General features: G+C 41.4%; 2 protein-coding genes across 3 annotated transcripts in view; one reads left to right on the top strand and one right to left on the bottom strand.

The window, feature by feature from the left end:
* Ddc (dopa decarboxylase) overlaps positions 1-17045 on the top strand; it is an 83375-nt gene that overhangs the window by 27910 nt on the left and 38420 nt on the right. For both annotated transcript variants that reach the window (XM_051200694.1, XM_051200693.1), the window contains exons 5-6: positions 6463-6597; positions 7656-7799. In XM_051200694.1, coding sequence (XP_051056651.1) covers positions 6463-6597; positions 7656-7799 — 279 coding nt within the window. The remainder of the gene's footprint in view (positions 1-6462; positions 6598-7655; positions 7800-17045) is intronic.
* The window catches only part of Ikzf1 (IKAROS family zinc finger 1), a 183473-nt gene continuing 169546 nt past the window's right edge, over positions 3119-17045 (bottom strand). The window contains exon 10 of the transcript XR_007835538.1: positions 3119-3130. The gene's annotated coding sequence lies outside the window, so the exon portion shown is untranslated. The remainder of the gene's footprint in view (positions 3131-17045) is intronic.

Genomic DNA, 17045 nt, shown 5'->3' with positions numbered 1-17045 from the left:
AAATCCATTTCCCTACCTCCTCAAGTTTTCTAAAGCCCTCTGGAATTCCTTGGCCTGAGACTCCCATCTCCATCTCCAGAAGCAGCTGTGTTCCATCTCACTGACCTTTCTTTAACTGTCATGTTCTGACTGCAGATGTGAAATCGGGTCTCCACTTTTAAGGACCCGTGTGATAGGATTGGGTCCACTCTGATAATCCAAGATAATCTTTCCAAGTCAGGGTTCTTACTGTAATCACATCAGCAGAGTCCCTTTTCCCCTGAAAGGTAAACAATCTCCCAGTCTGGGAAAAAGGCCTGGCATCTTGGCGGTGGGGGATGCAATCTGTGTTGTAGGCTGTCTGCAGAAGAGGCCTGGGAAGGACTTGCCGGTTCCTAGCCAGCAAGCCGAGAGTCAAACTCAGCAGGACTCCGGTGGGCCTGGAAGTGTGAATTCTTGTTCATTCTGATGCAGAGATCTGTGGGCCGGCAGCAGTACTGTGGCTCAAACCATGCTTTACATTTTTTGATCAGGTCACTTTGTCATCTCTAAGTCACTGGAAGTAGGGAGCTGATCAAAATGAACTAGATTTGGGTGGGCTGGGACTGCCTGTAATAGCAACAGTTGAGAGGTGCAGACAGGAGAATCAGGAGTTCATAGCCATCCTCAGTGAATTCACACCAGCGTGGTCCACATGAGGCCCTATATATATTCTAGTAAATGTACATATCTGCTGTACTGTAACCAAAGCATAAACTGTGAAACAGACTTCTACAAATGGCAGCAGGGATGTCCTAGGGAAGTCCCAATATAATTTCACAGAACCGTTTTCTTCTTTTCAGAGGTTATGTGGCACAGTCCGACCTCTGCTAAAAAGAATTGTACAAGTGTTGTTCCAGTCTGAGAGGGGGCCGACAGACAAGTCCCCAAAATGCAGTCAGAGGCCTTTCTGCTAGGTGCAGCCCTGGTGGCTTAACCAGGCTCTGATGTTGGAACCCTGATTTTCCAGGGACACTCTCGCTGTCCTTGACAAGGACAATCAAGCCAGAGTATCTGGAGAAGAGACAGCCTGTCGGGGCTGCAGAGGCCAGCCGAGCTGTCTGCAGAGGCCTGGCCTGGAATTCTGGTCGATTTATTTCTGGGCAAGTGTCTCACTCTTCACAGTAGGCCTGACCCCAGAGCAAGCTCTCGCTGTAACTCCACACTCTTTGAGATCTTAGCATTTGGTAAGCCCTCCTCATGACCCAGCCTTCTGTCTACCTTGGGGCATTTTTCTCTGCCCTGTTAGTGAGGAGGCCACTTGCATACTTCTCAGGAGCTAAAATTTCCATAGACTCAGTACGTTTTCCATAATCTCTCTCTTTAAATAGTTCCTACCCCCCCCTTTTTTTTTTTTTTTTTTGGTCATTTTCTCCTCTATATTTTCAATAATTGCACATGGTTTTCTGGGTATCACTGTAATTTTCCACATTGCCAATTTACTATCTTCAATGTCAGTTTTGATTTCACTTTTAAAAATTATCGTGCCCTCTGTATTTATGGATAATGGGCACTCACTGTAGAAATGGGAAAATACAGCAACTATTTTAGAGTATAATTCTCTCTTTGTCTTATCTAGTATCCTTACATTTGTGGGTTACATAAATTAAGATGATACAATACATATACATTTTCTGAATAATGTCTTATTTTTTATAGTTAAATATTTTGTTTATCATTATTAATTATTATTATTATCATTACTACTCCTACTATTATTGTGTGTGTGCATGATGGGTGTGTGTGGATATTCATGCCATCACTTTCATGGGGAGGTCAGAGGACAACTTTGTGAAGTTAGATTTGCCTTCCACCTTCATGTGGGTCACCAAGCTTGCAGGGTAAAATGTCTTTGTACCTAGCCATCTCATTGGCCCTCAGACATTTAAAACTATTTCTTTCCCTTTTTTGGGGGGGGAGGGTCTTTTATTTTTTTTATTATATTTTCTTATTTTACATATTGATCCCAGTTCCCTTTCCTTCCCATCCTCCCCCAACTTCCCCCTTCCATCCCATTCCCCCACCCACTCCACAAGGAGGGTGAGGTCTTCCAGGAGGGATCATCAAAATCTGTCAAATCGGATTTTGGAGTAGGGCCTAGGTCATCCCTCCTGTCTCTAGGCTAAGGGAGTATCCCTTTCATGCACCATACATCCTGGTTCCACTGTCAGAGGTTCTTTTCTTCTTCTTCTTCTTCTTCTTCTTCTTCTTCTTCTTCTTCTTCTTCTTCTTCTCCTTCTTCTTCTTCTTCTTCTTTTTAGATTTATTTATTTACTATGTGTACAGTGTTCTGTCTGCATGTAAACCTGCATGCCAGAAGAGAGTACCAAATCTCATTACAGATGGTTGTGAGCCACCATGTGGTTGCTGGGAATTGAACTCAGGACTCCTAGAAAAGCAGCCAGTGAGTGTTCTTAACCCCTAAGCTATCTTTCCAGCCCCCTACCCCACCCCCTGCGGTTTTCAAGACAAGATTTCTCTGTGTAGTCTTGGCCATCCTAGAACTCTCTCAGTAGACCAGACTGGCCTCAAACTCCCACCTGCCTCTGCTTCCCTAGTGCTGGGATTAAAGGCATGTGCCACCACCATCGGGCTAAAACGTTTTCTTGATTCACATTTCCAGAGAATAAAGCAATGGGCTGGCTTCATTTCATTATGGCACTTCCACACACATGTTATTATGCTGTATTTTTACCCACCCCCTCTACCCTGCACCTATCCCTTCTTGTTCCTTTCATACTGGTCCTCTTCTTGTTCAAATATTCTTTGAGAATATTGTTATTATACAATTTTTTATGGTGTGCCACAATTTATTTAAATAACACCTAAGATATTCATGTCATATCACACTTTTCAGTCTTGTTAGGTTTCAGAGGACAGCCTTCAGGATAAGGGGCAACGGTCTTCCAGGACCATCAGCTTCCTCCAGATACACATCTGTGCTCCATCAAGACCAGAACAGAGCCAGAGTATTTCTGGGTCACTTGTCGTACAGTGAAAACAATTTCAGTTTTGAGTCTTTAGTATCCAAACATAAGTCCTCTAGTTTGTTACTTCTCAAAGAATTCTACAAGTAGCTTATTGAATGACTACTGCAAGCCTGTGTTTTAGCCTATGTATTGTGCTTTATATAATCAATTATCATCTTCAAAATACTTACGAGGCTTTGTTGCATTATCAACCATAGTTTTCAGAATACAAAAAAGTCCAGTGGCAGAAACTAATTAAAGGCAGCGTGTAAAAGACGGTGCTGTGTGTTAACAACCAGCTGGCCCAGGCTCTTTGCTTTGTGTGGAGGTTTGAATGCTACCGTGGGTTAAACCGTCTTTAAAGACAATCTCATTTTTAGAAGTTCCAGCCTTAGGTTAGGATAATTGCGGCATCTCTCAGACCAGGCTTCAACAAAGCCCTTGTGAGCTCAACCCACTTAGTTTGGGTTGGTGGGAAGCAGACTTCCGTGTGTTTGCTGCAGGGAGCTGGCCCTTTTCAGCTCACGAGGCTGATTGTCTGTAATTTGTGAGGCCTTAAAGAGCCCTGAGCCCAGTGACAGCCCGTGAGGCAGCCTGCCTTATCGATCCCCTCAGAGCTGTAATCACAGCTTAGCGTTGGCGCAGCAGTGGGTGTCTGAGCCGAAACTGCACACCATCATTGTGAGGCCGGACAAATGAGACCTGCAAAATGGGTCTCTTAATTGGGTTTGAAAGCTCTTGTGGAAGAAAAGCTGCCAATTTCTTACCCTGTGTGAGGTGACATTTGTAAAACCTAGAAGATGAAAAGGACCTTTCGGCTCAGGGCATCAGCAGCCTTGAGCATCGACCCTCCCAAAAGGTCCCTCCCACCTCAGAGCAGGCTCGCCATGGCAACCTTTGTCTGCCTGAAGCAAAGGCATGAGCGAGCCACACAAAGACGTGGGAGAAAGTGGTTCCAGGTAAAGGAAGCAGCAAGTGTGTGGGCTTAGCTGGATGCAGCTCAGGTCTGTTCAATTCCCCACTTCTCGGCCACAAAGCACAATGGACAGCCTGGGCTCTGTCACTGCTCAGTTAACAAAGAACAATTGCTCTCTCTTTCTTCCTTCAGCAAATCTCCACTTCCAGAAAGAGACAGAGAGCCACTCACCTTGATGTTCAAGTGTGCCCAAACCGGATCTGTAATGGCATGTTGAGATTCAGTGCTCTAATGATGGTGATTTTTTTTTTTTTTTTTTTTGCACTGGACTTTGCTGCTAGCTCTTTAATTTTATTTATTTATCTATTTATTTGTTGATAAAATAAAAAAATCAAGAATTTTCTCTCAGAACATGGACAGCGGTCACTGAACTCATAGTGAGCTTGGCATGCCGTGGTATGAAGTGGCTACACAGAATCATTAATTACAAAGGTGTCCAAGGCTCTGAAGAGAGGGTGGGAATTTTTTCTAGCAATTTTTTTTTTTTTGAGACAGAATCTTACCATGTAGCTCTGGCAGTCCCAAAATTCACTTTGTAGGCCAGGCTGGGCTTGAACACATAGAGACCCGACTGCCTCTGCTTCCTTAGGGCTGGAATTAAAGGCATGCACCATTGGCTTTCTACCCACTTTTTTAACAGATTCTGAAAAACAAAATGTTGCCAGAGGGACTGAAATAAGCAAGCCAGGAGGGGAAAAAAGGTGGTGGTGGTGGGGGGGGGGGGATGCACAGAAGAAATGGGAGGGGCTGTGTCTGCCTTCAGAGGCTTGAATTTCCTGAAATAGCTGCCAGTCTGGTCAGCCAGGCTTCTTTGACATGGTCTGAGACTGTGCAAAACAACCACTTGTGAAAGTCCAGTCTGAAGGAGATGCATGAGTCACTCAGATGCCGAGTGAAGACCATGGTCCATCTGTTTATTTGAACTCATGCATCACAGCTACACTAGTAAAGATACACAGATCTAGCTTGAAAGGCTTACTCCTTGGGGAACAGGAGTGGATTCAAAAGAATAAGTAAAAACAGTGGATGGGAGATCAAAGTAGGATATCATGATGGATGAAGGAGATAAAACATTAATAAGAAAAATTTGCATTTCTACACAGTTCACTGAACTGTACATTTATCTAAAAAATTCCATGCTCTTATAAACTTCCAGAATCAGCAAAAATCTGACGGCTTTCTCCTGGGACTTGTCTGCCAGGGAAGTTAAGCACAAATGCTGGGAGGTACCAAGAAAGACCAAATGGAGCTTCACTTTTAACCATGCCTAACTCATACTGCAAATCCAGGCAATCTTACAGAGGACCACCTAAAGATGAAAAACCTCAAAAACAGGAATATTTTACAAGTTACACGGGATAACACAGTAGGCACTGAATCCAGTTCTCTCACTCTCTAGTTCGAAAGATGAATTCCATACAATTCCTTTTTACTTTGCTGAAATAAATGGCTGAGGTTTCTTGAGCTAGTTTGCTAGGTCTGCCACAACAAAGCACAGAGCAAATACGGCTGAAACTGCACACTCATTGCCGAGTCCTGGAGGCTGAAGGCCAAGACCAACGTGTCAGCAGGATTGTTTTTGACTGAAGTTTAGCTTTGAGTTTTTCATTACTATGTTTCCTCATAGTCTCACCTCTGTGTATGCGTGTCCGCTGGCTAGTTTCTAATTCTCAGTACAGCAGTCAGATTGGATTAGAGTCTACCCTAAAGATTTAATTGTTAAAGATCCTCTCTGTCACTCCCTCCCTCCCAACTTCCTTGCTTTCTCCCTTCTTTTATGGGTATTTTGAGACAAGTTCACACTGTGGACCTAGCTGGATTGGAACCTGCACATACCCGGGTTAGCCTTGAACTCACAGTTATCCTCAGGCATCAGCCTCCTTAGTGCTAAGACTACGTGTGTGTACATCATGTAGTGTATACCACGGCTGGCTTTAAAGGTCTTATTTCTCTACATTCTGAGATGCTGGGGCCTAGGGCTTTAACATGTCCAGGGCAGGAAACGAGCAAGTGAGCGAGCACAATTCAGCCTGTTACACTAAGAAATGGGAGAAACTGTCCAAGTCCACCTCTGTGTATTAAGGAAAATGCATTCCTATGTTATAAGCAAATACAAATTGTTCTGTCCACATGCATAGGAACACAGAGCAGGGATTGGGCAGGGCGCCCTGGATCAGTCTTCCTCTGATGGAAGTGGAGACAGTGTGTCCCAGACCAGGCCTAAAGAACCCATGAGAGAACACCTGCAGAGTCTTGTATATGCTACAGGATCAGAATGTTAGCTCACTGGGACATAATATGGATAAAGCAATGTCAAACTAATTACAAGAGCTAAACCAGCCCCTGCAGATGTTAGATGCAAACATGAGTGCATTTTGCAATTTCTGGCTCAGCTTTTAAAGGAAACTATGGACACAATAATATGTCTTCCAACAGTTTAGACAAGGCTTCCTTTGCAACATTTCAAATTTCATTTGGCCTTTTTTCTCTTGGATTCAGGGGAGTGCCAGTGAAGCCACCTTGGTGGCCCTACTGGCTGCTCGAACTAAAGCGATCCGCCAGCTGCAGGCAGCCTCCCCAGGGTTGACACAAGCTGCTATCATGGAAAAGCTGGTCGCTTATACATCAGATCAGGTAAGAGTGCTGGGGTGGGCATTGGCCCAACACCCCCACCTCCCATCCCAGAGCTGAGTCCAAGGAACAGTTAGCATCATGTCAAATCCAAAAGCAGTTCCCCAGGGATCGTGAGGGGGGAAACTTCTTATTCTATCATGGGAGCTTGATAGATCTAGTCAGAAATGAAACACACATGCTGAGATCCCCCACAACTGGCTGGTTACCATTTCTGTAATGTGGAATTGCTCTGTGCCCCTGTGGCCTGCCTTTAAAACTCCACTGTGGAAAAATTGGAAGTGAGACTCCAACCGAATGCCAAATCCCAGCTTTGTAAATCATGTACATTCTCAAAGCCTATATTTTTTCTTATTAGCAAAAGGGATAAAAGCTCCATGCTTGCTGTGACCACTCAGTCCAGCTTGTGGCTTGAGAGGACTGACTTGGAGTTCATTACAATGCTCATAAAACCCAGCAAATAGAAATTTACTAGTTCTAGCTCACTTATTTTATTTACTTGACTTTTTGGTTCACTATTTTATATTGTTCCTTTTTCTTCATTTTAATCTTGCTAGTTATATATTCTTTTTGTTGTTTGTTTGTTTGTTTGTTTGTTTGTTTTCTTTTTCAAGGCAGAGTTCCTCTGTGTAGCCCTGGCTATGCTAGAACTCACTCTGGTTCAGGCTGGCCTCAGACTCAGAGATCCACCCGCCTCTGCCTCCAGAGTGCTGGTGTACCACTGCCTGGCACATTCTGTTATTATACAACGCTACCACCTTTGGTGTGCATATTGCTATATATTTAAATCTACATGTGTTTAAAATCATAAAACTAAAGGGAAAAAATCAATAGAGAACCAACACTTCACTCTGGGCGTTACCTGATTCATTAGATTGAACATCCAGATTCCAGGATGGAAACCAATCTAGGGAAGGTGACTTCATAGAGGAAGAGAAGAAACCAACTCTGTCACCATCGTGGGGCATCAAGAGCCCAGGCTAGGCGCTCTGCACAGCCATTGACTGAGGAGCCATGGCAACATACCCTCACAGATTGAGCTCTACGTGTTCTCATTGCAGGCACACTCCTCTGTAGAAAGAGCTGGACTAATTGGTGGAGTAAAGTTAAAAACAATTCCTTCGGATGGCAACTTTTCCATGAGAGCTTCTGCCCTTCAGGAGGCCCTGGAGCAAGACAAGGCAGCAGGCCTGATTCCATTCTTTGTAAGTTCAACACTTGCTGGAGAAGGCACTGTGGGTCCTCTGGATCTTGTGTGGGTCTAGGGTAGAGTTAAAGGTGTGTGTGTGTGTGTGTGTGTGTGTGTGTGTGTGTGTGAGAGAGAGAGAGAGAGAGAGAGAGAGAGAGAGAGAGAGAGAGAGAGAGAGAGAGAGATCTGGGATGAGGTGGTCACTGTCTTCACTTGTTGTAGTGACTTGGATGAGAAATGCCCCCCATGGTGCCAGGCATTTGAACACTTGTTCCCCAGTTGGTGGCACAGAGTTTTGGTGATGCACCCTTCCACTAGGAGTGAGCCATAAGGGAAAAAAAATAGTCTTCATCACTTCCAGCTCACTCTCCCTGCTTCATGCTTGAGGCTCAAGATGGAAATTCTTAGTTCCTGCCCTTGCCATCATGCCTGTTGCCTGTTGTCATGATGCCATTTGGACACTGACCTTCTACAACAGTAAGCTCAGACAAACTCTTCTTCCTCTGCCTTGGTCAAGATGTTCTATCACAGCAACAGAGAGTAACTAAGATACACGGATACCCATAGGTGAGCTCCTCATACTCCAAAGGGTGCCTCAAAGTCACACAGTCAGCCATGGTCAAAAATCATTGTGCCACAAGACAAAAAAAAAAAAAAAAAAAAAAAAAAAAAGACATTAAATGTAAGGAAGAGACTTCTAAGGGGAATGTCAGGGGAAGAAAGAGATTGGAGAGGATGGGTAAGTGAACCAGAATGTGTTATATACATGTATGAAATTGTCAAAGAATAAAACTAACAAAGTAATATTAAAAAAATAATTTCCCGGTGGTGGTGACACGCCTTTAATCCTAGCACTCTAGAGGCAGAGGTAGGTGGATTTTTGTGCGTGAATTTGAGGTCAGCCTGGTCTACAGAGTGAGTTCCAGAATAGCTGGGGCTGTTATAACGAGAAACCCTGTCTCGAAAACAAAACAAAACAAAAACAAAAACAAAACAAAAACAAAAACAAAAACAAAACAAAACAAAACAAAAAACAAAAACAAAAACAAATCACTATAGACTTTACTGCCTGGGTTGGTTGCTCTCAACAGACACTAAGAAGGTTCCTTTGTGGGAGGCTTGTGAGCAAACAGTGTGTTATCCCTCCGAAGAAAATATCTAACTAGCCAAATAGCATGCTGGTTCTTTTGTGCCTGGTTATGCATTCTACTGGGAGATGCACCTGGAGTTTGAGAATTGTCATGTTTCTGATGTAGCCACAGCAGTATGTTCTTCCTGGGACTAATATGTCATATTTGAAGCAATTGGAGTGTCATGACTGTGGCCCTATGGGAATTCTGCCTGGTTACATAGTGTTACCAGGGGAGTTTTAGGAATGCTGACTCCAGGATAATTTTGGAAGCATGTCTATGGGCAGAACCAGGCATAGGTCATATTTAATGGCAAGGTTCTAGTGTGCATCTGGGTTTGAGAAAGTTGTTCAGGATCTCTTTTTTTCCTTTTATTTTTTCAGTGGTGGGGGTGGAACCCGGGGTTTTTTGGAGTCACCTTAACCCCTTGTGTAGGGTGTCTACATCCAAACCCTCCTATTATTATCATTTTTAATAAGCTTAAGAGACAATCCATGTGGATTTTTAAAACACCCTCAGCATCAAGTTATCCATCCCCAAGGCACTACTTCACATTACACAGCCATCTCTCTCCCCATGTAACCCTTCCTACCCCCTTATTCTCCTAGCCACCTTCACCCCACCTGTATTATACCATCCTCTTTAAGCTCTATTTCTCCCTCTCCCCCACAGCAGTCTCCTTCCTGGCTTCTGTAAGTACTCCAAGGTAAACACACAAATCTGAAGATTGCTGCTAGGATGCACATATGGGAGATAAAATGTGGTTGTAGTCTTTCTGGGTCTGGGTTACTTGACTCCATCCATGTGCTTGTCAGCTGATAGTTGGCCAATTCTATTTCCTAGCAATTGTGAATAGAGCAGCAATGAAAACGGATGCACAATCTCTGTAGTAGGATGTACACAGAATCCTTTGGGCATATGCCCTGGAATGATATAGCGGGGACACAAGGTAGTTCTGCTCTTCACTTTTTGAGGAAACATCACTCTGACTTTCATTGTGGCCGCCCAGGTTGTGCTCCCACTAACAGTGAGTAACGTTCCCCCTTTCTAACATTCTCAAAAGTATCTGCTGTCACTTATTTTCTTGATATTGGCCACCGTGGCTGGGGAAAGGTAAAATACCAAAGTAGTTGTAGTTTACATTGCCCTGATAGCTAACAATATTTCTTAGCCAAAGTGCACTTCTTCATTTGAGAACTCTGTTCCATCTTTAGCCCATTTTTTAATTGGGTTGTTTGTTTTCTTGATGTTTAGGATTCGTTTAGTCCCTTATACATTCTCTGTCAGATGCATAGCTGGCAAAGATTTTCTCTCGTTCTCTATGCTGTTCCTTCACTCCATGTCCATTGCAGCATAGAATCTCTTTAATTTCATGCTAACCAGCTTGTTGAATGTTAGCCTTATTTCCTATACAGCTGGGGTCCTATAGAGAAATCCATACCTGAGTCTATATTCCGGACTATGTTTTTTATTGTCTCTTCTAGATATTTTGAGTACAGCCTTAAGGTCTTCGGTGCATTTAGAATTGATCTTTTTGCAGGGTATAACATAAAGAACAAATTTCTAGGTGCGATGGCACCTAAGCCACTTGATTTTTGGCAAAGATTAAAAAGAAAAAACAATAAACATTTAAAAAAAAAACTCATTGGGCTGGAGAGATGGCTCAGAGGCTAAGAGCTCTCACTAATTGCTCTTCCAGAGATCCCCAGTTCAATTCCCAGCAACCACATGGTGGCTCACAGCCATCTATAATAAGATCTTGTACCCTCTTCTGGTGTGCAGGCATACATGCAGGCAAAACCCTGCACGCATAATAAATAAACCTTAAAAAAAATCCACACTGGAGAAAAAATGGCATCTTCAACAAATAGTGCTGGAAAACTGGAAGTCTCCCTTTTTTTATGAAGGACGGCTTGCTATTAGGAAATACCCACTTCCTCTGTAACAGTTGTCACCCAGTTTCTCCATTTTACCAAAATTAATTACTGATGGATTTAAATGTTATCTACCATCCTGGTATTTGTTTTCTGTTTGGTTCACTTCTTATTTTTTTTCTCTACTTTTTTGAATTTTTTTATTGAGTGTTTTTATATTGTTCCATTTTCTTCATTTTTATCGTGTTGGTTATATATTATTTTATTATACCTCCCCATCACCTTTAAATCTACACATATTTAAACTCTACTAGACAAAGAGAATTTACAAGAGCAACACAAATTTAGATAAATCTGCCGTGTCAGTTTTGTTAGCATTCATTTATTTTATATTTCTTATGTTCTTCTGTGTTGTTAGAAGCTGTTTTAGTGAATCAATAGTGTTGACTGCTAGTTTTATTTTCGTGAAAACATCTTTAGTTTCCATTTACTTTTGAAAGATACTTTTATTGATAAAATACTCTGACAAAGACAACCTAAGGACAGAGGGGTGCTTTTGTTAGTTTTGATTTTGAAGACTTTCATTTTATTTTGCATTTTACTTGGATGTAGTCTGTGCTTCATTTGTGTGTAGTGTCCCTAGAGGTCAGGGGTATCAGATCCCCTGAAACTGGGATTATAGATAGTTGTGAGCCACCATGTCTCCATGTGTGTGTTAGGAATCAAACACCAGTCTTCTGGAAGAGTAGCCAGTGCTCTTAATCACCTAGCCATCTTTCAAGCTCCTGCTTGTTTTGTATTTTGAACTCACAGTTCAAGGGCAGTCCATCAAGAGCAATGAATGCATGCACACTGGTGCTCATATTGCTCGCCGTCCCCACTGCGATAAGGGGGTGTGACATTCCCAGTAGCTTAGAGTATTTGTTTTTCTGTCTTTACTTTTAGGTAGTTTTACCAAGACACAACGAGAACTATTTCTCGTACTTCTCAATTTCCGTGGATTCTGACATCAGTTTGGGGAAATGACCATTGTCTTCTCATAGTTTACTTCTCTTCATTGTCTCCCTCTTTTCATTCTGGGGCTATGATTTCATGACTTAAGTCTTTCTCCTGAGTGTTGGGTATCTTGTATGCTTCTTTCTGTGCTTTCTATCTTTTAAAAAAAAAAAGAAAAGAAAAGTTTGGTTCCCCACACCTGTGTCGGGTATCCCAGCTCCAGGAGGACTGAATGGCTCTGGCCTCTGTGGGTGCCCTCACTGATATGCACATACTTATATACAGGCACAAACACACAATTTAAAATAATAAAAGAAAATCTTTTCAAAAGTATTCTATACCCATCACTTTTGCCCTCGTGTATTACAGTTCATATAATTGCAGTAACATTAGAATCAAGAAATTGGTGCTGGCTTACTGTGTGTGAGCTTCCCCATAATGGGTGCGAGGAATTGAAATCAGATCTTCTGCAAAACAGCATGTGCTCTTAGCCACTAAGCCATCTTTCCAGCCCTTGAGTTGACTTTTAATTTTGTCTTTTTTAAATAAACGTTTAAATGAATTCCCTGAGAATTTTGTAGAATGCACTTTGATCATATTAACCCTCAATTTCTCTCCCTAATTCTTTTCAGAACTACCCACATCTCCCTATCTACTCCCAAATTTATGGCTCTTTTTTTTTTTTTTCTTTTTAAATAACTCACAGAGTCTATTTGTGTTGCCCAGATACTCATGGACGTGAGACCATTCACTGGAGCACAGTTGACATACCAGGAGCCGCACCCTTTAAAAAAAAAAAAAAAAAAAAAACTGACTCTCTCCCAGAAGCCATCAATATCAAACCTCGGTTGATTTTTTATTTTTTAAGTAACAGATTGATTTTGATAGAGCAGTTTTAAGTTGCAGCTATAATAGAATAGCTAACAGAAATAATTCAAGAAGGAAGGACTTATTTTTGGCTTATGGTTTAGGGAACACAGCCTATCAGATGACAGCAGGGGCAGCTTTGAGGGCCGTTGGAATGTGAGACAGCTGTTTAATCATATCAGCATCAAAAAGCAGAGAGCACAGGCTAGAAGGGAGCTGGCCAAGAACCCATAAGGCCTGCCCTGCAATGACCCACTTCCCATAGTGAGGCCCCATGTCCGGAATGTTCTACAGTATTCTGAAGCTGTATGGCCATCTGTGCAAGTGTTGAAACACATAAGCCTGTGAGGGACATTCCACATTCAAGCCATAGCCCAAGTTCCCAAAAGAAAAATAGAACAGAAAGTTTCCATACCGACTTGCATGTTTTCCAAATGTCTGCTCACAGTCTGTAGCCTGTTATTATACTCTCTGAATTGTGGGACTGATATCTAATTTCAGTGAAGTGCAATTTATCCTTTCTTTCCACAGATCAGGCCTTTGATATTCGACATAAAACGGTACAAGGGACCTTTCCCTCCCTGGAGTAGGGTTAAATACTGTTTATAAAATACAAACACAAAACAACAATAACAGTGAGACACTATTAGTGTTGATGACAAAGTCTTTAAGTACTCCTTGTGATGTTCTTTTTCTCATAAATAATTAAACATGCAGATGAATGGCATGATTTGACTCCTTAATTAGCAGCATTAGACTCCCCCTTGCTGCCATAGCTGCAGCAAAACTTCCAGTCAAATCGTCAACTAACCTGATGCCAGCACCAGCCATTGAGAACATTTCACAGACACCCTGAGAAAACTAGAACAGCCTTAGTTGATTGCCCCAGCTACTGCTCCAGCAGGGACTGATTGAAACCATTTGTGCCTTTCTTTTTTGCTATCGAAAGCTTCCATGAGCTCTATATAATCCTGCAACCATTTCCACGTAGGCCAAAAGGAAGCCACGTCTGTGTTTGCCTAGCAAAGGAACTGCCGTGACTTGCGGTAAAGAGGCAAGGCTGTGCTGGTCCAAAGCAAATTTAGGCAGTTTCTGCCTAAATTCCTTTTCTTGGGCTGTACTCCCAGACTTCCCAGGCTAAGTGTATCAGCTCTGGTGTGCTCTCTTGTGTTGCCTTCCCTGGTGTTGCAACATTAGGCCTAATAAAAGGATTCTCTCCAGTGGTCTTTCCTTTTAGTAGTGTGGCTGAGCAACAGAGAGAGCAGAGCAGCCTCGATGGCAAAGGCAGCAGAGTGGCAGTGGCAGTGACAGCTGAGCAATTGGCAGGCTGGGCTGTGAAAGAAGCAAGGCAGCTGCTCGACAGCTGAAGAAGAATCAGATGAACAGTTTGAGAGCAGCTAGGGTGGGCCAAAGAAGGGATGAAGAAGAGGGGCGACAAGAGAGGGTGGACAGCTGAGACTAAGGAAGGATAAAGGACTCTACAGTGTCAGAAAAGAAAAAGTGCAGGCCTTGGTTGCCAGAGGAATTCCAGAGAACTGTCAGATCTTTAAATGAGGGTCTCAGATGCCCCAGGGCTAGCACGTAACACTGGTCAGAGTATGGGGTTAAGGAATCCCAACTTCCTTTGGCTACACAAGGTCTGTGACACTGGATGCTGTCAAGAGCTGAGAAACCCTTATACTCCTGCTGCCCACAAACTTCAACCCTAATTACAACCAAAGGCTGAAAAATCCCAGCTTTCTAGGCTTACACAAGACTTGTAGCACGTACAGGGCTTAGAGTCCCAATATCCAAGGCATGCATGAAGACTGTAACACTAGAAGGTACCACCTGCTGTTGCTCCCACCTGCTTACGGCCATCACTCACTGCTGCAAAACACCAAGGGAAACAAAAGCGCCCAGTACTTGAAGGTTGTCTCCTTGGCTACACATTATTTCTGTATAAACAGAACAAAAGGACTCCAGCCAACTGATTCAACACCATGACCAGATAGATTTTCTTCAGAGTTACATTCTAGGAGCTTTGTAGTTTTCTACTTTATACTTAAATCTATCATCTATTTTCAGCTGATTTTTGTGAAAAGAGTAAAATATGTTTAGAGTCCTTTGAGGGTGTGTGTATGTGTGTGCTGTGATGGGCCATTGTTCCAGAGTTGTCTGTTGAAAGACTATACTTCCTCCATTAAACAACCATTCCTCCTTTGTCAGCGCTTGGCTTACATGTGTAGACCTATTTCTGGTCTGTTGGTCTGGCTTTTTCTTTCTTTTTTCTAAGACCACACTGTTTTGGTTATTGCAGGTTTACAATAAGTTGACTAAGGTGGGATTAGAACTCAGAATTTATTGTTTAAAATTATTTCTGTTTTCTTTTTGAGTCTTTTGATTCTTGATTATAAACTTTAGATTCAATTGTTAATATCAACCATGAGACTCGTAGCTATTATCGAGTTGAGGAAGTTTTGTATAATCTTAGTTTGCTTTGCTTCAGATCATAAGTAATGATGTGATTTCTCTTCTTTAGCCAGATTATATTTATTTGTTTTCAAACATTCAACCAGCCTTTACATCTGAAGAAAACCACGCTTGGTTGTGGTATATAATTATTTTCTCCCTGTTGGAGGCATTTTGCAAATATTTTATTTGAGATTCTTACATCTATATTTATGACATATACTTGACTATCACAACATTTCCTGATGTTCCTGTCTAGTTTAGTTATTGTGCTAATGTTAATATCATAGAATGAGCTATGGCATTTCAAGTTTCTTTCTGAAATGGTCATGGAACAACCAGAGGATTCCAGTTGGCTACAGTGGGTGAGCTTTCTGATTTTGCAAGTTGTTGACTGCACACACAGTTTAAACACACACAGCTCTACTGAGAAGTATTTATTTATCTTTATGGGAGGGGTTTATGTTAAATCTCTCCAGAAATTTTGCATTTTATCTGAGTCTTTACATTTGTGGATACCGAGCCCATGATATTTCTTACTATCCCTTTAATGTCTATGAGATCAGAGGCCATACTATTCTCTATTAGCCTTCCAATACGAACGAGATCAGCAGTGATGGCTCCAATTTCAGGTTTGATGTTAATAGTTTCTGTCTTTGCTGTTTTGTCTTAGCTAATCTGGCTAGAAGTCTATCACATTTATTGATCTTTTCAAAGAATCAGGTTTTTACTATTTTCCATTTCACTGATTTATTGATATTTCTTTTTATTTTCTTATGTTCATTTTGCACTTAATTTTCTTCTTTTACTAGTTTCCTAAGATGATTCTTTATTCTAGTAGATATATTCAATGCTATAAATCTCTGTTTAAGCAATTTCACTATTCTGATATTCTTGAATTGTAGTGTCATTTTCTATGGGCTGAAGTGCTTTCTAGTATTTCTTGAGAATTTTCCTTTGACATTTAGAAATGTATTTTATGATTATTCAGAGTTTGGGATGTAATCTAGCTATCTTTTGAACACTGATTTCTCATTAAATTCAACTGTAAATTTAAGAACATATCTTGTACAATATCTATTTTTTCATATTTAGTGAGATGTGTTTTATGGCTCAGAATGTGGCTTGCATTGGTGAATGTTCCATGTCAACATGAGAAGATACATTCTATGATCATCATGTGAAGTATTTTACAGATTTAATTAGATCAAATGATTGATGGTACTTTTCAATTCAAGTACATCTTTATCAAATCTCTGTCTCATGGATCTATCTATTCCTGGTAGAAGAGTATTAAGAGTCTTTAACTGTGAGGGTTGGCTCATTTGTTTCTTTCTACAGGTCTATCAATTTTTAATTCATATATTTTGTTGAGGGATGCATACCAATAAGGGCTGCTGTTTCCTTAGGGGAACTGACCCTTCAGCATCATGAAAAGTTATTCTTTTGTTATTGCTATGTTGTCCCCACTTTACCCTCTGTGAATTTTAAAAAAAAATTTTTATTCGGGAGAGAATATACATAGTGTAAAACACATTAACCACTTCCAAATGTGTTTTTCAGTGCTGTTTAGTACATTAGCCCTGAAGTTTTGGCTGTGTATCACTGCCACACTGTCATAAGATTGAAAAATCTGAAGTTGCACCACTGTAAGCCAAGGACCACCTGGGTGTGTGTTATGAAATATGAACTTTCAGAATAATCATTGCTATTGTTTTACTCCCAAAGCTAGTATTACAACTTTTCTTTGCAACTCTGCACCTGTACATATAACTTACTAAACTAATACATGTTCAAATGATTAGTTTATATGCAATTATCACCATTTGCCAATGCACAAAACTCCTTTCTTCTCAGAAGACTGAAATTTTGTGTCCATTAAATAGTAACCTCCACTCCCTAAAGCCACTGGAAATCACTCTTATATTTTATGTGCCTATGAAT

Source organism: Phodopus roborovskii, unplaced genomic scaffold, assembly GCF_943737965.1.
Source record: "Phodopus roborovskii unplaced genomic scaffold, PHOROB, whole genome shotgun sequence".
Classification (NCBI taxonomy): Eukaryota; Metazoa; Chordata; class Mammalia; order Rodentia; family Cricetidae; genus Phodopus; species Phodopus roborovskii.
The sequence above is the reverse complement of the archived record's forward strand: the minus strand, read 5'-3'. Positions and strand labels throughout refer to the sequence as shown.